The sequence below is a fragment of the Sciurus carolinensis genome, chromosome 12, assembly GCF_902686445.1.
Source record: "Sciurus carolinensis chromosome 12, mSciCar1.2, whole genome shotgun sequence".
In the NCBI taxonomy this organism is placed as follows: Eukaryota; Metazoa; Chordata; class Mammalia; order Rodentia; family Sciuridae; genus Sciurus; species Sciurus carolinensis.
Genome location: NC_062224.1, coordinates 85,427,705 through 85,448,240, shown reverse-complemented (window position 1 = coordinate 85,448,240; position 20,536 = coordinate 85,427,705). Strand labels below are relative to the sequence as shown.

At 54.0% G+C, this 20,536-nt stretch overlaps 2 protein-coding genes and 1 non-coding gene across 3 annotated transcripts; 2 read left to right on the top strand and 1 right to left on the bottom strand.

The window, feature by feature from the left end:
- The first annotated feature begins 1,424 nt into the window (after positions 1-1,424).
- On the top strand, positions 1,425-7,118 carry Gpr37l1 (G protein-coupled receptor 37 like 1). Its single transcript, XM_047521098.1, has 2 exons — positions 1,425-2,157; positions 5,690-7,118. Exons 1-2 carry the CDS (start codon positions 1,528-1,530, stop codon positions 6,500-6,502), a joined length of 1,443 nt encoding a protein of 480 aa, XP_047377054.1. The 5' UTR covers positions 1,425-1,527; the 3' UTR covers positions 6,503-7,118.
- A 3,369-nt stretch (positions 7,119-10,487) lies between these two features.
- Arl8a (ADP ribosylation factor like GTPase 8A) lies at positions 10,488-20,107 on the bottom strand. The gene is made up of 7 exons (XM_047521099.1): positions 19,780-20,107; positions 13,732-13,812; positions 13,375-13,448; positions 12,472-12,565; positions 12,255-12,322; positions 11,950-12,020; positions 10,488-11,483 (listed from the first exon to the last, which is right to left on the bottom strand). The coding sequence occupies exons 1-7, from the start codon at positions 19,900-19,902 to the stop codon at positions 11,434-11,436; spliced, it is 561 nt and encodes a 186-aa protein (XP_047377055.1). The 5' UTR covers positions 19,903-20,107; the 3' UTR covers positions 10,488-11,433.
- Trnaa-ggc (transfer RNA alanine (anticodon GGC)) lies at positions 16,302-16,376 on the top strand. The gene has a single exon. It is a non-coding gene; the product is annotated as a tRNA-Ala (tRNA).
- Positions 20,108-20,536: the final 429 nt, after the last annotated feature.

The following is a 20,536-nucleotide window of genomic DNA, read 5'->3' as shown; positions in this document are numbered from 1 at the left end:
GTGCACTTTCACACCGCCAAGCCTTGGCAGGTGCCGTATCTTCTGTCCCCAGCTCCCTTCTTTTCCGCAGTCCGCCAGCAAACTCAGGAATTTTTCAGGACCCATTCAAATATCACCTTGCTTTGGACACCTTCCAGATTCCCCCAGGCTTCTCTGGGATCCCTTGGCATCATGACCCTTGCTTACCAAAGCATCTAACGCACTGAGTTGTAATTATTGATTTGCATATTTATTTTCCACCTGAACTAAAAGCTCCTTGGTGGCAGAAGTCTTTTGCATTTTTGTATGCCAAAGTTCCTAGAGCGTGGCAGGTACCCAGAAAAGATGTGCTATTGCAAATGCCCTTCCACCTTGTGTCTGGCTCAGGGTGTGTGTGTGTGTGTGTGTGTGTGTGTGTGCGTGTTGTGGCGCTGGGGACCAAACCCAGGACCTCAGGCATGCCAGATGAAAGTGCTGTACCACTGCGCTACATCTCCAGTCAAGAATGTGCTGTTTTGAAACCTTGCTTGTTGCTGCTTTCCTCCAGGAGTTTGTGGTTAGGAGGCAAGTTGGTGGGCTCTTGACCGTTGAGAACAGAATTGAGTTCAAGGCTCTGGAGTTAGATTCAGGATCTGAGTCTGGCTCTGCCTCATATCTGCTATGTACAGAGTGACTGACCTCTATAAATCTCATATTTCGAACCTAAAACAATTAGGTTAAAATAGGTAACAATAGTATTTACCCCATAGAAAAGAGTGACGGTTCAGTAAGAAATTAGCTGAAGCTGGGCACAGTGGCGCATGCCTGTAATCCCAGCTACTCTGGAGGCCGAGGCAGGAGGATCTCAAATTTGAGGCCAGACTGGGAAATTTAGTGAGGCCCTGTCTCAAAATAAAATAAAAGGGCTGGGGATGTAGTTCAATGGTAGAGTGGTTGCCTAGCATTTGAGAGGCCCTGGGTTCAATCCCCAGCACTATAAGAACAAAACAGAAAAAAAAAACGTCAGCTGTATGCTAAGACTTAGTAAGTGTTCAATAATTGCAGTGAGTCTTATTGTTCAGTTGTTTGTTTGTGTGTTTTGGATAGTGCTGGGGATCAGGATGGAACTCAGGGCCTCGTGCATGCAGGCAAGCCCTTTCCCACTGAGCTACACCACCCCGAGTCCTATTGCTCAGTTTTTAATGTAGGAGCTGCCTTAGAGTTTACTCAGTTCTTCTCCTGCCTTATGGGGCAAGCTACATCTTCTCCCTGTTCTAAGTGGCCTGGAGCAGGTGCCCTCTGAGGGCCCCAGTCTGATCTGCTGTGGTCCAGGGACCTGAGAGGGAGTGTCCGGAGGATGACATGTTGAGGGCAGCAAAGACTCCTCTGTGTCCAGCAGAGGGCCCTGGCCAGCCTGTGGCCAACGGGGTGGGAGGGAGGGCCGGCCATGCCAGACGCCTGACTGGAGGCGGACCCAGCCGGCCAGCTGCCTCTCTTGATTCCACCAGCTCTTGGGTCTTCTGCCCTCACCTGCTCTCCCCAGGGCAGTTGTGTCCTGCTTGTCCGGCCATGCGGTGGCTGTGTCCCCTGGCTGTGTCTCTTACTGTGGTGCTGGCTGCAGGGTTGAGCAGGGTCTCTGGGGGTGCCCCCTCGCCCTTGGGCAGGCACACAGCCGAGGCCCAAGAGCAGCAGAGCCGATCCAAGCGAGGCACTGAGGATGAGGAGGCCAAAGAGGTGCAGCATTACGTGCCTGAGGAGTGGGCTGAGTACCCCCGGCCCATCCACCCTGCTGGCCTGCAGCCCACCAAATTGTTGGAGGCCACCAGCCCCAGCCCAGACAAGGATGGGGGCACCCTGAGCAGCGGGCAGGAGTTGAGGGGCAACCTGACGGGGGTGCCAGGTCAGAGGCTGCGGATCCAGAACCCTCTGTACCCGGTGACCGAGAGCTCCTACAGTGCCTACGCCATCATGCTCCTGGCCCTGGTGGTGTTCGCCGTGGGCATAGTGGGCAACCTGTCAGTCATGTGCATCGTGTGGCACAGCTACTACCTGAAGAGTGCCTGGAACTCCATCCTCGCCAGCCTGGCCCTCTGGGACTTCCTGGTTCTCTTTTTCTGCCTCCCTGTTGTCATCTTCAACGAGATCACCAAGCAGAGACTGCTGGGTGACGTTTCTTGCCGGGCCGTGCCCTTCATGGAGGTGAGTGTGTTCGCTTCCAGAGCTCAGCTGTGGGGCTGCAATTCCTCGCAGCAGCTCAAAGTTTCCTTCAGGCCCTGGGATCTGGGTGCACAGAACCCCAGACCCCTGGAGCTCTGACTTCACTCACTTCTCCCTGGGGCTGGGGAAAGAATTGAACTTGGTGTTGGTTTCCGGTAGCTCTCAGGAGAACAAGGTGGGCCAGGGGACGTGGTGGTGTGCAGGAACCTGGGGTTCAGCCCCAACCCGGGCGGGAGCAAACTCTGGGCAAGTCTCTCGCCGGTTCTCTGGACCCAAGCTGCTGCTTTCTCTGCCTCTGCCCTCCCCCACTGTTCCACCCAAGAAGTCCCTCTGTCCTTTGTTAAGTCTCCTTCTTTCCCTCTGTACCCACTGCCGCTGCCCCACACCCACAGCTCCCCATCTTAATTCCTCACCATCCTGCCTCCTGCTCCCTGCGAGTGCAAACGCCAGAAGGACAGAACTTCCTTCCCCGCCAACTGTGGTTATCGGTGTCATTGCTGCCATCTCCATCATTCACCTTCTAAATCCTCTCTGAAAGAGAAGACTCACTTCTGAGCCCCGGAACCAACAGGGTCCCTGGTCTCCGCTCTGTCCCTGACGTGCTGGGTGTCTCTGGGCAGCCCACACCCCCTCTTCCATTTCCTTATCTCCCACCAAAGCAGGGTGGGTAGACCAGATGGCCCTTCTAGCTGGCTCATTCTACTAATTCTAAAATGTGTCACTAAGTCCCTGCTTCTGGGACTTTCTTCATTAAGATAAGCACATGGTGTTAAAGGTTGTGTAGATCACAGAGACAGCTTAATCACTGCCCAAGTGTACCCACATATGTGGACCAGGAAGGCTGCTATCTCTATACGAGAACACAGAATAAGCAAGTGGCCTTTGCGTGTGTGTGTGGGGGGGTGGTGGGTACGGGCGATTGAGCCAGGGCCTCACACATGCTAGGTAGGTGCTCAATCACTGAGTCACCTCCCCAGCCTTTAAGTGGCCTTTTAAATCTTGGTTACATAATAAACACTAAACCCTGGAGTGACTGTGGTCTCCCTGTGAAGGCTGCTTTTTCTCCATGGATGATGCTCTGTGACCTAGGTGACCTGCCTGCCTGGTTGTAGAAGGAATCAAATATCAGGCATTTCTTTCTCTTTCTCTTTTTCAGTACAGGGGATTGAACCCAGGGTCTTGTACATGCTAGACAAGCACTCTACCACTGAGCTACATCCTCAGCCTTTTTAATTTTATCTAATTTTATTTGAAGAATACAGAAGTATTTTTCTTTCATTTAGTAATGTGAAACACAAACTCCGACTTCATATATATTCATGTATAACTTTTTCTCTGACATTCAAAACTCTATCGATTGTTGAATCCAGAGAAACTTCTATAATCATTATATGGAGCATACTATATTAGTTATTTCCAAAGTTTCTTCCAAATCATTTCTTCTTTTAAAACATCTTCATTGTTTGATGAGCTAGAACCACAGGAAACCAGTGGTGATACTCAAGGTCAGTCCGAGTTTCCAACCACTCCACCTTGTCATGTGGCAGATCCCCCAAGTAGAACTCTGATAGTGCTAAAGGGCCACTTGGGAGGCTGGTAGGAGCCAGGAGCCCCCAGAAGGGTAGCAGCACAAACGGTGCCATGTTCACACTTAATTTTATTTTGAGTTAGGGTGTCACTAAGTTGCTTAGGTTGGCCTTGAACTTGGTATCTTCCTACCTCAATCTCCTGAGTAGCTGGGGCTACAGATGTGCATCACTGTGCCCAGTCAGGATGGAGCATTGAATACAGGTCCTGTTCCTAGCTCTCCACCCCGTCGGCTGTGTTAGCGATGACTTCATGCTTGGACAGACTCTCTGAGATCAGTAGTTAGAACCATCCTTTCCTGTCCTCCTAAGCCCAGGCGCCCACTGATGGTAATCTAAGGGTACTCTGGGTCATCCCTACAACGTGGGATAACATCATCGTCACCTGGGTGAGCTGTGAGTGGTCAGACAGTCTAGTTTAGAAAACCGGCTTTTGCTAATTGCTAGCCGAGTGAGCTTGGTAAGTTACTTAACCTGCCTAAACCTCAGTTTCCTCATCTGTAAATTGGGGATAACAGTAACAGCAATAACTATTTGAATGATTTTTTTTTCCTTCTGGTGTTGGGGATTAAACCCAGGGACTCATATATGCCAGGCAAGCACTCGACCACTGAGCTGCACTCCCCAGCTCCCTTTTTTCCTTTGGAGGTTTAAATGGGTAATGTGCATTAAAGTGTTTAGAATTAAAATCATTGGATTTTATTTGGGAATAGTATAAGGGCAAGAGGGGCAAAATGCCGACTTCATAAACTTTCTTGCATGTGACTGGTAGGTCAATGGGTACCTGGCCTTGCTCGACTGTGGGTCCAAAATGCCTAATATGTAGGCTCTGACCCGGGGAAAGAGATGGTCCTTGAGCTGACGGAGGCGCTCCTGCTGGGCTGGGAGATGGAATGGGCATGGGGGGACAAAGCACACTTGCCCAGAACTCTCTTGTTGGGAGGATGTCAGGAGGGCCCCTCGCAGAGAGCAGTGGGGAAGGCAGCCTGGAATAAAATTTGGATATGCTTCGAGATGCGGGGAAGGAAGGAGAAAGAATGGTGTTGTTGCCGAGGCTGGAGCCCGAAGGCTGCTCCTCTGCAGGCCTGGGCTCCTCTGCCAAGAGAGGGGGCTGGGGTTCACAAAGGACACTCAGCAGTGCGAATAAGCCAGGGATTGTGCTCCCCCGGCCAGAAGAGGGAAGAATTGGGATGTAGGGGCGGGGGCGGAGCCCAGTGGGAGTGTGGCTGAGCCTCGCTGGAGAGCTGGGAGGGTTCTCTTCTTTTATGCTCTTTGGCACTTTCTTCCCCTCTGCTGGGGCTTCTTCCTCTTGGCTCACGGCTGATCTTCCTGTGCGTTCGATGAATAGCATGCAGGGATGGTGGGCCCAGGCTGCTTGAAGGGGGCTGCTCCCCATGCAGTCAGGCCCTGGGCTTTTCAGGACAAGGGGGAGAGGAAGGAAGGGAGAGACAGAGAGAGGGGACGAGTGTACGAGCCACGCTTCCCAAGAACCGTACCCAATGAATGCCTGTAAGGGGGTACAGGAAGCGAAAAGCGCTCCAAAGACCCAGAAATTCTATGTCTTTGTCCTGAAGTTCTGGGTCTTCCTTAGTGATGATTCTCAGTCTCTCAGAGAGCACTGGGGTCTGGAGAGACAGGATGAACTCCCCCTGGCTCAAGGAAGGAGGCAGGTGTGGGGCAACTTCAGCTCTGCCAACTTTTTCTGCCTGACCCTCAGTTTCTTCTTTTGTAAGATGTTTGTAAGATGGTTTTGTAAGATGTATGGAAGACACAGGTAGAAAATTCTCACCAAATGGTAACTGTTACTATTATTCCCATGCCATATAGGAAGTAATTCACGGTCTGTCTAGGCCAGAAACCAGAGTTTCTTTCCTGTTGCACAGGTTTTGATCAAGTGCCTCTGTCTCCCTCCACACCCTTGCCCACAGGTCTCCTCCCTGGGAGTCACGACTTTTAGCCTCTGTGCCCTGGGCATTGACCGCTTCCATGTGGCCACCAGCACCCTGCCCAAGGTGAGGCCCATTGAGCGGTGCCAGTCGATCTTGGCCAAGCTGGCTGTCATCTGGGTGGGCTCCATGACTCTGGCAGTGCCCGAGCTCCTGCTGTGGCAGCTGGTGCAGGAGCCAGCCCCCACCACGGGCACCGTGGACTCGTGCATCATGAAACCCTCTGCCAGCTTGCCAGAGTCCCTCTACTCGCTGGTGATGACCTACCAGAACGCCCGCATGTGGTGGTACTTTGGCTGCTACTTCTGCCTGCCCATCCTCTTCACGGTCACCTGCCAGCTGGTGACGTGGCGAGTGCGGGGCCCACCAGGTAGGAAGCCGGAGTGCCGGGCAGGTAAACACGAGCAGTGTGAGAGCCAGCTCAACAGCACCGTGGTGGGCCTGACGGTGGTCTACGCCTTGTGCACCCTCCCGGAGAACGTCTGCAACATCGTGGTGGCCTATCTCTCCACCGAGCTCACCCGCCAGACCCTGGACCTCCTGGGCCTCGTCAACCAGTTCTCCACCTTCTTCAAAGGCGCCGTCACCCCCGTGCTCCTCCTGTGCATCTGCAGGCCGCTGGGCCAGGCCTTCCTGGACTGCTGCTGCTGCTGCTGCTGCCAGGAGTGCGGGGCCTCGGAGGCCTCGACGGCCGGAGGCCCGGACGGCAAGCTCAAAGCCGAGGCGTCCTCCTCCATCTACTTCCACAAGCCCAGGGAGTCCCCCCCGCTCCTGCCCCTGGGCACGCCTTGCTGAGGCCAGGCCCCAGCGGGGAGGGGGACCCAGGAGCTGGGGCAGAGCAGGCTGGGAGGGGCCGCCACCCGAGCCAGAGCCCAGCCTGCTGTTTCTTTCCCCATAGGTCTTGCTTTGCTGCCCATCTTGGTGTCTAGACATGGACGTGGCTCCTCTTGACAAGGTTGGGGGTGTCGAATCTCCTTTCCCAAGCAGGGCCTTTCCTGTTGCTCTGGGGGCCTTCTGGCCCTGTTCTTACCACGGGTGGGCGGTGATGCTCCTAGGTCCCTAAAACTGCCCCAAATCTCTGTCCCACCGCCTGGGAGCCTGAACGCGGCCTTCCCTTCCTTGTTTGCATCCCTGCTTCCCTTTCTTTGCCTGGGATCCTGACTATATGTTAGGCGAGCCCACCCGCAACCCAGGGGTCTGTCCTGGAATAGGGGACTCAGCCTGACCAGGCTCACTACCGTTTTCTCTGGACTGAATCTGTCCCAGCCAGGGAGACCTCCTCCCTTCTTCCAGAAGATTTTTCTCTTCCCTCTCCCTTCTCCGAGGTGCCCCAGGTGGCCCTGTCCAAACCTCTCCTGTTAGGTTCTTCCCTACAGAAGGCCATTCTTGAAAATAAACTAGATAGAACTACGCCTATGCCCCCTGCACTTCTTTGTGCCATGTCCTGGCAGTGCCCGATGCCTCTGGGCCTCCCCCAGGACAGGGCAGTGTCCTGGGGGCATTCTTCCTGACCCCCTTGGGCCCTGGCCTGTGGCTGCTGCCTGGCCCTCTCGCATTATGACTTTTGAGGGACAGAGAGGATGGAGGCTCTGGGGAGGCGGAGGACTCAGGCTTCATTCTGGCCTAGACCCAGGGTCTCTGGGAAGTCCAAAGGCTGCCAGCTTACCTCCTCTGGAGCCCCCGCCTCCGGTTTGCCCTCTTTTCACAAAGCCCCCATTTGAGGGAATCCATGGCCTTCCCTCTGTGACTTTCAGGGCTTCCCAGCCTCTCTCGCTGAGAGCGGCTCTTGTTCAGTTTCTTAGAACGGACTGTTTTGCCCATAGATGGCCCAGCTGCCTGTCCCCTGCCTGCCCGCCCCCGCCACACTGCACCCTTCCTGCCAGGGCTGCATGCTATGTCCCGAACAGACCCCGCAGCTCCTCCTGCTGGTCCCCATCTCTGAAGTCAGCTTCCCCCGGCTCTGCCTCTGGGCCCTCCTGGAGGGTCGCCTTCACCCTGCTGCTCCCTGAGGAGCTGGCGTGCCATCAACCAGAAGCGATGTCCCACCTGGGCCACCAACACTCTTTGCCCAGATAGGCTCAGCTTTCCCCCAAGTCACCCTGCCCTGCCTAACGGTCAGCTCTGGGTCCCAACAGAGACTCCTGTCGCCAGGCCACCTGGAACACCCATCCGAATGGGGTCTCAGGAAGCGTCCTGAGGGGCCCAGGATGGTAAGGGGCAGGGGCTTCGGAGTGGCCCCAGCCCCATCTTCCTCTGTCTAGCCCCCCATACCCCTTGGTCTCAGCCTGGCCAGGGCCTGAGCTCCCCCCACCTCTAGAGATCGTAACTGCCTTCCTTGTTCCTTCTGCCTGGTGCCCACCCCCAGGGCTGGTGACAACGCCAGGAGAGGCTGTTGCTAGGTGACGGTACTGCCATGCGCACACCCTTTGTGCTGGGGAATGACACCCACCCACTTTTCAGCAGACCTGTTGCCACAGTGACCAGAACCCCCAGCTTTGTCTAGAAACTTTAGATAGGAGGTGGGGCAGGCTGGAGAGGGGGCCAAGGGCGGGCGAGTGCTTGGAGCTGCCAGGGGTGCTTCCTCCCGTCTCCCCCTAAGCCCCTTTCTCCCCCAGCCCACCCTGTCCTCCACGCACCAATAGCTTCCTAAGGAGGCAGGGGCGGGGGCCGGGTGAACCGAGGTGAAGACAGGGGCAGGGCTGAGGGTGGGAGGCTCGGGGTGGGGGACACCTCAACATCCTGTTTGGGGGGACTTTCCACAAAGGCTACCCTTGGTCCCTCCCTCCTGCTGGCTGGCCTGCTTAGAGCTGAAGGGGGCGAGGTGGTGGCTGGAAGCCCCTGCCGCTGCCGCTGCCTCCCAGGCCTGCCGACGTGAATGGCTTGCAGAATTAGTCAGCAGGCTGGCCTGCCTTGGGAAAGAGCCACTGTCCCTCCAGCCTGGGCCAGCTAGGGAACAATGTGTGGTTTGTTGCTGAGGGGTCCCAGGCTTGGGGCGGGGGAAGGTAGAGGGGTGGGCGGTAGACTTGAGCTGGAGTCCTCGGAGGAGATGCTGACACTTACCCCTGAGGGCAGACCCCAGCTGAGCAGCCCTCAGCCCCTGCTGTGGGCAGGATCCTCTGCGACTCCCCTCTGTCCAGGGACCCCCTCATTCCATCTCAGCTCCAGGATATACCCTGGGGCCTGAATGCAGTCACTTAGCCTATCTCTACTTCCTTACCTGGGAGACAGAAGCAATCCCTCCTTCACAGAGGACTGTGGTCATTAAATGAGACAAGATATGTCAAGCATCTGGCCTGGTGCCTGTTACCTTCTCTCCCTTTCCAGGTCGGGGTCTTAAACAATTCCTGATCACAGTGTCTTTAAACTTATCCAGTTTTGGCATCAAGCCCTAAACGTGACAATTACCTATACCATATTCCTAGTCTGTTCCCTGTTCAACTTAAATGAGTTCTTACGTCTTATTAGGCACCTGCTTCACGCAGACCCTGGGCTAGGGAGATGCCCGCTGGCTTACTTACTGGTAACTAATGCCTCTTACCTCCAACTTTTACTCTGTTGAAGGAGGACAGACCTGAGGCACCTCAGCCCTGAAATCCCCAAATGAATAAGACTGTGGGTCCATCCCTAGGCTCTGGGCCAGAGGCAAACCCAGCCATGAGCCATGAGGATGGGGACCAGAGCCTGGGCCCACCTTCAACCTCCTTAACTAGATCCTTAGGGGTTGGAAGTCACCCCAGAATCACTTAGCTCTAGTTCCCAAATCCCATCTAAAATCCTTCTTCAAACTCTTCTGGGAATGGGGACTGCCCCTCTAGGCAGGGTGCTTCTCTGATGGCTGAGGGAGAGACAGTGCCTCCAAGAAGCAGCCCGGGGCATGGATGAAGGGCGAGGGGCTGGGAGAGCTCAGGACTGGGGAGTCCAAGGGCACAGGGTCCTGGGAGCCCATTTGCAGAACTAAGGGCAAATGTGGCATCTTCTTCCTCTAGAGGCAGGAAGGGACAGGGTGTTCTGCAGGGGCCTGCTCCATTTTCCAGGGTGAAGGGGAGGCGGAGCCAGGAGGCAGGGCTTATTGAAAACTGGGTCAAGATGGCTTCGGATTTGAGTGAGCAGGGCCGACAAGGCCCTGGGGCAGTAGCTGTGGGCATCACAGAGAGGTCTGGCTAGACAGGCAGGGTAGGGGGAGGACTCAACGGGCAGAGGGGTGAAGGTAGGGCCTCTCCCAGGAAACCAGGAGCGAGGACACCAACAGAAAGGAGGTAAAGGAGTTAACCCACCGGGCTCTGCAGGCCTGGACTACTCTGGGAAGACACTTAACTGGCTCCAGCTGCAGCCTGGGGCTGAGGGGTGGGCAGAGTTCTGGTTCTGATCCAACCCTAATGGCAGGTGAGGTCAGGGACTTGGAAAAGAGAAGGGCTAAGGGCTGAACTGGCTGTAGAGAAACAGAAGCTCCGTTGGAGCACAGTGAGGCAGGACACTCTGACCCGGGCCCGGGCAGCTCCTTCCACAGATAGATCCTCAGCCTCGCTTGGCAGCTGCCAGCTCAAGGCTGGGACCACATGAAAGTTTGAAAAGAGAATGGGAAGGAGGCAACACTGGAACCCAGACACACGTGTGGGAGGCTGTCCTGTGAGGGACCATTGTTCCCGGGGGAACACGTGCCCCACTGGGGGCCAGCTCCCCGTGGCTGTTTGTGCCCAGTGTGTGGGGTGGGCCGGCATCCCCACGGGCCCGCTGGCCAGCCATTACCATCAGCAGAAAAATAACCGGCACCACGCACCCCCCAACGCAAAATTGGTAATTTATTGTTGTTATTATTATTAGGAGGCAAAAAAAATTGTACAGTTACAAGAATCATATTCCAAACAGAGGTTAAATATGAGCTGAAAAGTGTAAAAAAGGAAGAGGAACATCACTTTACAAATCATTAAATTAAACAAATAAACAAAAACAAAACCCAAAGAACCAACCCCCCATGCTGAGTTCTCTCCTTGTGCAACTCTGCAAAATGAGAACAGAAAAAGAGGTGGGCCCTGGAGGTGGGGGCCCTGGGTAGGGGCAGGAGCCAGGGACCAGGAACAGGCGGAGAGGGTGCTGGGGCAGCATGGACACCGCTTGCCTGCCCCTTAGGCCTGGTGGTCTCTGGCAAGCCAGGCTGGGAGACAGAAACACGCAGGACACGGAAGCAGCCACCAGCACCTGGGGCTGGTACCTGACCCAGGTGCCAGCCTCTGCCTAGGGTCTGAACTTGCCCCAAGCCCACCCTGCATCTCTTTCCTTCTCTCCAGACTGCCCCCTCCCAGATCCTGAATGGCCCCTGCAGCATCAAATGGTTGATTTTAGTCTTTGCTTAAATTAAAAAATTAAAATATATATACATATATATACTGTACACACAGGACAACAACAGAGAGTGTTGAAAAGGGAAGTAGAGGCGCAGGACAGGGGGAAGCTGGGGGCCGTGGGGCCAGGGCTGCTGGAGGGAAGCAGGGTTGGGTGAAGGGATGAAGGTAGAGAAGGGGGAGAGGTTAGGGGCCCAGATGGGGGGCAATTTATTTTACAATAAAAACAGGAGTTCAAACCTCAGCAGAATGGGACTCTGGGAGCCCCAGAGGGCCGTCCCCTCACCGAGTGAGGAGGGGTGGGTTGGGGGGGATGGGGTGGGCGGGGAGCTCGGCTTCAGGTTTAGATCACCGCCGTCCCTGGTCAGAGGGAGAAGGGCCGCGGTCTCAGCTTCTCCGTGACTTTGAGTGTTGAATAAGCCACTGTAGGGTGATGTCTGCGCAGGAGGCGAGAGAGAAGTGCATAAGGCTTTGCTGCACGCTGGGGTGTAGAAGAAGCTGGCTGGGGTGTGGCAATGAGCCCAGGGATCCCCTAAACCACAGCCAGGGAGCAAGTCGAAGGGCACACAAAGCCCAGGCTGACAACGTTCCAAACAGCGCCAGAAGGACAAAGACAGAGCCCCAGCATGTGGAGTGACCTGGAGCTGTCTGGTTCAACCCATAACCTCAGAAGTGTGGAAGAGGGTGGTGGCCCAAGGTCACACATCAGTGGGGCAGAAGCTAGTATATGCTCAGAGTGGGACCTCCTGGTGGCCCACGGCACCAGAAGACCCCAAAGCTTTGTGCTAAAGGCCAGTTGTGGACTGGGAACCTCTGAGAGCCCAATGCTAAGACATCTAGAAAAGGTCTCTCCTCTCCCCACTGCCACTCCCCAAAGCTCAGTAGCTCCCCAAACTCACGCACCAATGTTGTCTTTCTCTTTGCAGGAGATGGAGTAGCAGCAGATCTCTCGGTCCTGGATGGCAGACAGATTCCTAGGGGGAGACCACAGTAGAGCCTACTGAGGCTGGGACTGCCTGGGAACCTGGGACTAGGGGAAGACAGGGGCTTTTTCTGCTTAAACCGGCTACAATAAGGGTGAGGCTCTTGGAAAGGTGCCTTCTGCTGCCACCATGTGGTGAATGCTGAAAACTGCAACAAGCCCAGCCTCCAAGTCTGGTGGCTGGGGAGTTTGGGGAGCTGGAAGTACAAAGAACCATCAAACTCACATTTTTTCAATCAGTTCCTTCTCATCCAGTGCCCCTGGGAGGTCCCGCTTGTTACCCAGGACTAAGACCTACAGTGGAGGAAGGATGAGGATTAGGTGGAGAGCAGCTCCACCCTTCCCCACCTCCTCTCTCCACCCTGGGGGCCAGGCTTTCCTCCCACTCCCAATGACTTCCCAGCCAAGCTCCCTCCTGCCTCCCACTCCATTCCCTTGCTGACCGGTATGCCCTGCAACTGAGGTTTGTCCAGCAGGTTGTGGAGTTCATTTTTGGAGGCCTCGATCTTCTCCTGGTCCGCAGCGTCCACCATATACCTGGGGAAAGGCAAGGCAGGACGGCATGTGGACACCAAGCATGGAGGGCAGGAAGGAAGAGAGGAGCTGGTGCTGGGAGCAAGAGCCCTCATGTTGCAGTGTGGTCCCCTCTGGAGCTATGGGCAAACCTGGCCGGGCTCAAGGCTTTTGCTCAATGAACCCTTTCTGAAGCCATGGGGATAAGAAACTGGTGACTCGGGTCACCTTTATCCTGCCATCTGTGGAAGCTGTTCCTCATGGGGCACAGACTTGGGCCCTGTAGGATCAGCTGTAAGTCCAGCCCAAAGCAGCCCACTAAGGTTCTCATGGGAAGCCTATGTAAGGCAAGAGTGGAAAAAGCAAAGGAAATCCCAGGATATTTTCTTGCAGCAAGATACTTTTAAAAAAAAAAATCAGGTTTAAATACCACCTATTGTCTATTCTACCAGGAAAACTAAAGGATCTGTAGTTTGGGTATATAAATGTCAAATAAAATTATTTCTAAAAAGTAAGGCAATGAATCACCCCAGATTCAAAACAGTGGTGACGTGAGCTGGGGGTAGTCAAGGAGACAATGAGGAGCCCTGGACGGTCCAGCTGGTTTGGTTCTTAGACTGGGCAGTGGGTCCAGAGCATTCATCCAATAAGAAGCAAGCAGGGGGCAAACAGGCAGGTCGTGCACAGGAAGTTGGCCATGAACTCAGGACTACGTCTACTCCGATTCCGTGCCTCTGAGGTCCCAGCAGGCAGTGTGTGTGGCAGAGGTGGGTGGGGTGGAGAAGGACCAGGTAAGGCTGAAGAGTCCTCCAGCCCCACCAGCCCATACTTACACGATGGCACTCACTCCCCGGCAGTAGCGCTCCCACATGCTGCGGAAACGGGGCTGTCCCCCAATGTCCCAGAGCTGAGCAAGAAGAGGGTGAGATGGCCTCAGTAGTAAGTAGGTGACCAAAACCCATCCTGGCTCCTCACAGTCCCCACCTCCTCCTCTCAGGCTCTCCTCCTCTGTCCTCACACCCCTCCAGTGACCTGTGACATCTTCCAGCTCTCTTTTTCCAACTTTCCAGCGACGGGACCCCCGTCTCTGCTCTCCCGGCCTGCTCCTCCCAGGGGTCTCTCCTGCCCTCCCCAACACACGCGCTCCTCCTCAGCCACCTTGCTGGTGGTTTCAGCCTCCCGCCCCTCACCTTGATGGTCACATTCCCTTTGGTGATTTTGCGCATGTTGAAACCCACGGTGGGGATCATGTCCTCATTGAACTGTCCTGACTGGAGAGAAGAGTAGAATTATGAAAGGTGCGAGTCCCACAGGACCCCGATGTGTCCTTCCTAATGGTCACAGGCCAGGATGTTGCTGAAAGAATGCAGCGGGGAAGTCAGAGCCTCTCAGACGTCCCACAGGGCAGCGTGGGACCAGGGGTCAGTGTCACAGGGACCATCGCTTGATGCCCCTTGCTTTCAGGCAGGATGGTCCATAACCAAACTAGATGTCCACCCACACCTGGAGATCTCTTGTGAAGAGGCCCACCTTCCTCAAGCCATCTCAAAGTTTTTCAACCTAGACTGGGAGAAAGTTCTTCGTAAGATCTAACCTACAGTACTCTGTTAACTGAAGCCTCTTGACTGTATTTAGTCTCCAGTGGAAGAAAAATTACTTCCCAGGAAAAAAACCTGGAAGAGGTCCTGGCCTAACACTCAAGGGACAAGTCAAGGAAAACAGACACAATTTCAAATTAGCAGTAAATATTCAAGTGCAAATTGAGGGGAGGGGTATAAACTGACCACTCCCAAAACATAATAAATGCCAAGCAATGTCAGAATTATCCATAGTCAGGCAGGCACAGTGGCGCACCACTATAATCCCAGCCGCCTGGAGGCTGAGGCAGGAGGATGGTGAGTTTGAAGCCAGCCTCAGCATCTTTGCAAGGCCCTCAGTGACTCAGTGAGACCCCTAAAAAGGGTCGGGGATGTGGCTCAGAGATTAAGTGCCCCTGGGCTCAATTCCCAGTACCAAAAAATAAAAATAAAAAAAAAATTACAAATAGTTTTGGTTTAGTGTACTTTACTCCATCTGTTAGGGTAGATGACCCACACTATTATTTGTTTCCGTGCGTTTCCCCCTAAACCAAAAGCTTCGTAGGGAGAGGGACCATGCCTACAGCAATAGCATTAGGGAACGTTTGCTGACTTGAGAGTTGATTGTAATTCCATTCTCCATAATCCATTTTCAAATTCTAGTAATTTTCACTTCTCCCCTTTAAACTGTCCCTAAGATCTCTGGATGGTTCTAAACCAACCACAGACTTCAAATAAGGCCAGAACCAACTCCCTCCCAGGCCATACGAAGAACATTCTCCCAGTCTAGGTTGAGAAACCTTTGAGAAGGTCTCATGCACACGGAGGACACTTCTGCTTACCACCCAGAATCAGGCTGCAGGAGACAAGGCTCACTTAACCTCGAACCTGAGGATGACAGCCCTGTTCCTTTACCACATCCTTTTCTCCCACCCAGTGGTAGAATAATTTGCCTCAGTTCCCATAAAAGGCAGGGCTCTGACTACTGGCCAAGCTGCAGGAGACTATCAGTCTTCCTCAGCACCTCCAAGTCTACCTGAAGACCCCTCAGGTCCTCTTTGAGCATCATTCCCTTCTACCCACAAGGACACCTGTTCTCCAAGACCTTAGGATGAGGTGAGAATTGAGTGCCCATACCAATGTCCAGTGACAAGGTAGAGCAGGGGTTCCTAACCTGGGGCCCAAATGGATTTCCTGAAATTGCACACCGTCTCTGTGTGTGCTGCTTTGTTTATATGTACTGTATTTCCTTGGTATCCACAGGGGTTGGTTCCAAGACCCCCACTCAGTACCAAAATCTGGGGATGCTCAAGTCCCTTAGATAAAATGGCACAGTATTTGCCTACACACATCCTCCCCTATATTTTAAATGATCTCTTGATTACTTATAATATCTAACAACAATGCATAAATAGTTATCATACTGTCATCGTACTATAATGCTTAGGGAATAATGGAAAGAAAAATTAGGTTTATGTTCAATACAGATAAAATTTTTTCTGAAAACTGGTTTTTTGTTTTGTTTCTTTTTTTTTTTTTTTTTTTTTTTTTTTGGTACTGGGGATTAAACCCAGGGGTAATTAACCACTGAGTCACATCCCCCACCCTTTTTTTATATTTTGTTTTGAGGCAGCGTCTCGCTGAGTTGCTTAGGGCCTTGCTAAAATGCTGAGGCTGGCTTTGAACTTGAGATCCTCCTGCCTCAGCCTCCCGAGCCACTGGGATTACAGGCTTGCAGCACCACACCCAGCTTGGAAACTATAAGACAAGGTTTCGCCGTGTTGTCCAGGCTGGCCTCAAACTCCTAGGCTGAAGGGATTCCCTTGCCTCAGTCTCCCAAGTAGCCAGGACAAAAGGCATGAGCCACCATGTCTGTTTTTTTCAAAATATTTTTGATCCTTGGTTGGTTGAATACACAGATGCAGAACCCATCGATATGGAGGACTGATTGTATGCTCCTCTGGAGAAAGGGTGCCTAATTTTTCTCAGTTATCCAAAGGGTCCAAGAGCCCCAGTAGTTAGGAATCACAGCAGGAGTGTGTGCCTGAAGAAGGACTGCTTCCCCTCTGGCAAAGTGGGGAGAACCCAAGCTCCAGCACGATTCTGAGCTGCCCTGCCAAGGCTGGGCACCTGCTGGACCAAAGGACACTCCACCCCATCCCAGCCGATGAAGAACATGGAGGGGCTTAGGTGTAGCTCAGTGGTAGAGCACTTGCCTGGCATGTGTGAGGCCCTGGGTTCAATCCCCAGTACTGCCAAAGAAACAAAACTAAACTAAAAGAATATGGAGCTGGGTGTGGCAGCGCGTACCTACAATCCCAGCCACCCAGGAGGCTGAGGCAGGAGGAGGGCAATTTCAAGGCCAGCCTCAGCAAGTTAGTGAGCTTTCCCTATCTCAAAATAAATAAATAAGTAAATAAAAAGGACTGGGAGTATGGCTCAGTGGTAAAGCACCCCTGGGTTCAACCCTAGTTGAACCACAAACAAAAAACAAAGAACAAAAAACCCACCCAAATAAAAAAATACTCAGTCTGTGGAAGGAAGCCAGTTCTTTCATCCCTCACCATAGGGGAGCTTTGACAAGATACTTTATCCTCTCTGGGCCCCAGGGTCCCAGGGTTTCATACTATAAAAAAGGGGACAAAGGTTTTGGTCTCCTAGGAATTATGAGTAAGGTTAACTAGGAGCTTGGAATTTTCTTTATATCTTTTTTTCTTCTGGTGGTGCTGAAGATAGAACTCAGAGCCTCCCCACATGCTAGGCATGAGCTCTGCCACACCCCCAGTTTAAATTTTGAAACAGAAACTCATTAAATTGCCCAGGCTGGCCTTGAACTTGTGACCCTCCCATCTCAGCCTCTTGAGTAGTGGAGATTAAAGGCATGAGCCACCACGCCCAGCTAGAATTAGTTTTAATATAGCACAGGAACCATCATTGGTCTTTAGCAATGAGAAGATGCACAGGCTCCCAAATAGATGACAATCTAGCCTGGTGGAATGTGACCTTGGCAAAGAAGGATGCTAGGAGAACTACAGGGAGCCAGACCCAACCCAGCACCAGCCATGGTGCTCAGCCATGGTCAGAGCTAAGTTGGATCAGGGTATGACTTAATATCCCTGCTGATGCCTCACAAGTTCCTCAGATAAGAATGGAAGTAATCTTAAGTCATCTAGACTTGAACATCCTCTGGCCCATTCCCTTCTGGGTCTGCCCTAACTATTACGATGAATCAAGAATCCATCTTCCTATAATTTCTAGCTTTCTGTCCTAACTCCTGTTGGGTACCGCAAGACTAGTTCTTCTGCAGGACAGTCTTTTATACTTTTAAATATTTGAAAGTATTTGTTTGCCCAGGCAAACTCCTACTTTTCTACCATCACAATTCTTTCAGAACTCAGATCAGTTTTAGTTTCTTAGAAGCACTGTAAAGTTTCTACCTAATTTCTTTTCCAATTCATATTAACCTGCTGAGTGGCTAGACACACTATACTCAATTCCTATTTAAAGCCAGACCTCATCAAGAGAATAGAACCCAAATGGGAAGATGCTGAGACAGAGGCCAGGGGAACACACGAAAGAGATCAGTGGTAGGCATGGACACAGAGCCCTGGGGTCGTGGCTCTTCATTTCTTTCTGGAAGATACTACTTATTCTATACAGGGTGAGCAGACATTCCAGTGAGGTAGCCCTGGTAGATCTGAGAACAATGGAGTTACCCAGATGCTGGAATTCCAACTGCAGTCTGCAAGGGGCAGTTTTTCTTGGAAGACCTCTTTTAGGGAAGGGAAACTTGGCCTGCTCTTTTAGGATATACCAGTTAAAGTGATAAACTTAATATCTAAAAAGGGGAACATCTGGGCTAGAAAGGGGGAACTTTCCCTGAACGTCACAGAAACTCTAGACCCTGGCAGCAGAATTTGGGATTCTTGGGTTCTGTTTCTGCCCTGTGACACAGCCTTTCATCTGAATTGATGCTGGTCTAGAGAAACTGAACCCACCTGGGTACTTGTGGATTCCTGTCCAGGAACATGGCTTTAATAATGCTCCATGAGGAGCATTTCCTTGGGGACAGGAGGTGACACCTAAGCTGAGCTCAGTTACTTGTTTCTCCTCTTAGTCTTACTCCAGAGACATCTCCCAGAACTAAATGCATAGAAGCCCAGCCACCGAGGCCTGCAGAGCCAGGTAGGAGTCCAGGTGTTGTGCTGTGGCTCTTGGATCCCTAGTGACAAGTCAATGCCAAGTCTAACCAAGGCGTCTATGACCCTAGGGTCAGAGCTTAGGCAGACAGGAGCCCAGAAGCACGTTAGTTCAGAAAAATATCATGCCCCAAACCTTGGCACTGACCTAGATGTTCTTCCCTGGTCAGAGATGCTGGGTGGAGGAAGGGGCAGAGGTCATCTGCAGAGCATGTGTAGGGAAGGAAGCCAGAGCCCAATCATGTGACCGTGAGCACCAGCCTCTCCAGCCTTCCATCTGTCCTGCTGCCTCAGGCCCAGTGTAGTAACAACTCCTCCCAGCTACTCTCCCTCAAGGGATGCTGAGACCTGTCAGGGAGACCCAGGTCCTGCAAGGTTGGGTGACAACCCAGGCAGGTGGCAGTGCCTAGGCTGGGGGCCATTATCCCCTGCCCACCTATCTCATCAGTATTTTCTGTCAGTATCTGGCTACATCACAGTTCTTGGAAATCCCATCTTTGGGTACTGGACAGGTTCCTGGACAACACTAGAGTCCGTCCCAAGGCTTCCCGGGCCCCACAAGCCCAAGTCCTGCCTGGCTGGGAAATGCAGGCCGCAGCCATTACTGCAGCCTCAGCTCACACACCCAGGGAGCGCATCTTCCCTTTTTTTTGAGAGAGAGAGATTTTAACTCCTTCTCCACCACTCCCCTGGCACAGAAAGACTATAACAAATGCCATCCTCAGTTCTGACTCTTCAATGCCCCCAGGTGGGTAGCACCCCTGCAACTCATCCGCTGGTAGGGAGTGCCTCCTCCTGCAACTTCTGAGCCAGGCAGATACTCCAAACTCCCTTTCCGTGCCATCCTCTCTGGACCCCCTGGCGACACCACCGTCCTGGAGAGGATCCGGGAAGGAGGAGTCTGGGTCTGAGCCAACTGCCTCAGCTGACTCCTCTGCCCCTGGGGGATACCTCCCCTCTACTCGGTGGGGTCAGGAATCATCTTCTAACAAAATGGGATGGAGCCTTCAGGGTGGGACTGGGTTGGCCCAGGCCCCCTCCAACCTGCTCAGGCACCCTGTCCTGTGACGCTCCACATGTGGGGCGGAAAGGCCCGGGCACTTTCGCCCTGTCATGCCCCCTTGAGCGGGGGCCTGTCTCAGCCGGTAGCGGGTCCCTGGTGCCTGGAGACCCTCTCTGTGCCGCCAATCCCAGGGCACCACCCGTCTCCTGCATCCCATTCCCCTGCCCCCTGCCTGCTGCCGTGCCATCCCGGCCGGGGCGGGAGACCGAGTAGCGTGCCACCCGGGTCCCCCACCGGCCGTGCTAGGCCCCAAGCGCCGGGACCGGCTCCTCCCCCGCCCGACGCCCGGCGGTGCCCGGCCATGCCAGGCGGCGACCCGGGTTTCCCAAGGCGCAGTGCAGGCGGAGACAGGCCAGACACTCGGCCCGCGCCCTGGCCCCGCGCCACGCGCCCTCGTACCGCGATCACGTTGACGAAGGTGGTCTTGCCCGAGTACTGCAACCCGACCAGTGTGAGCTCCATCTCCTCCTTCCAGAACAGGGCCTTGAACCAGTCCAGCAGCTTATTGAACAAAGCGATCATGGTCGCTGCCGCCGGCCCCGCCCGGTGCCGGGTCCCCGCCGCCCCTCGTTGCCCTCGCGCTGCGGCCCGGAGCGGCCCCTCCCCGGTGCGGCCCGGGTCCCGCTGCTCGGTGCGGGCGGAGGCTGGAGCTCGGCGGCCGACGACTCGCTGCCCCCGGATCCGCTCGCAGATGGGTGTGGCTTCAGCGCCCTCCTCCTCCGCCGGCGCCGCCGCCGCCCTCCCGCGGGCCGGGCCGCGTCCTGCTCGCACCCGAGCGCGCGCTCCTCCCTCGCCCGCAGCCGGGGGCCGGCGCCCGCGGGCGGGTGGGAGGGGAGGCCGCGGGCTGCAGGGTAGGAGTTGACTGGCAGCGGGCGTCACCGGGCGCTTAGGGAGAAGGGGCGAATTTTATTTTCTCTCTTCCTGGGCCGCCGCGCGCTATTGCCACCCCTTGCGTCTTAAAGGGTGGTGGTCCTGATGCGGGTGAGGTCCCGTTAAGTAACAGCGTTTCCAGGTTGAAGAAGCGGGTGGTGTTGTCGCCCAGTTTCCAGGACACGAAGATGAGGTCTCAAGGAAAGGGAGGCAATGGAGGCTTTTTGTTCCTTAATCCTTGCCTCTGAGCATCCCTGGGTACTGAGTCCCATCCTCCAAAATGCAC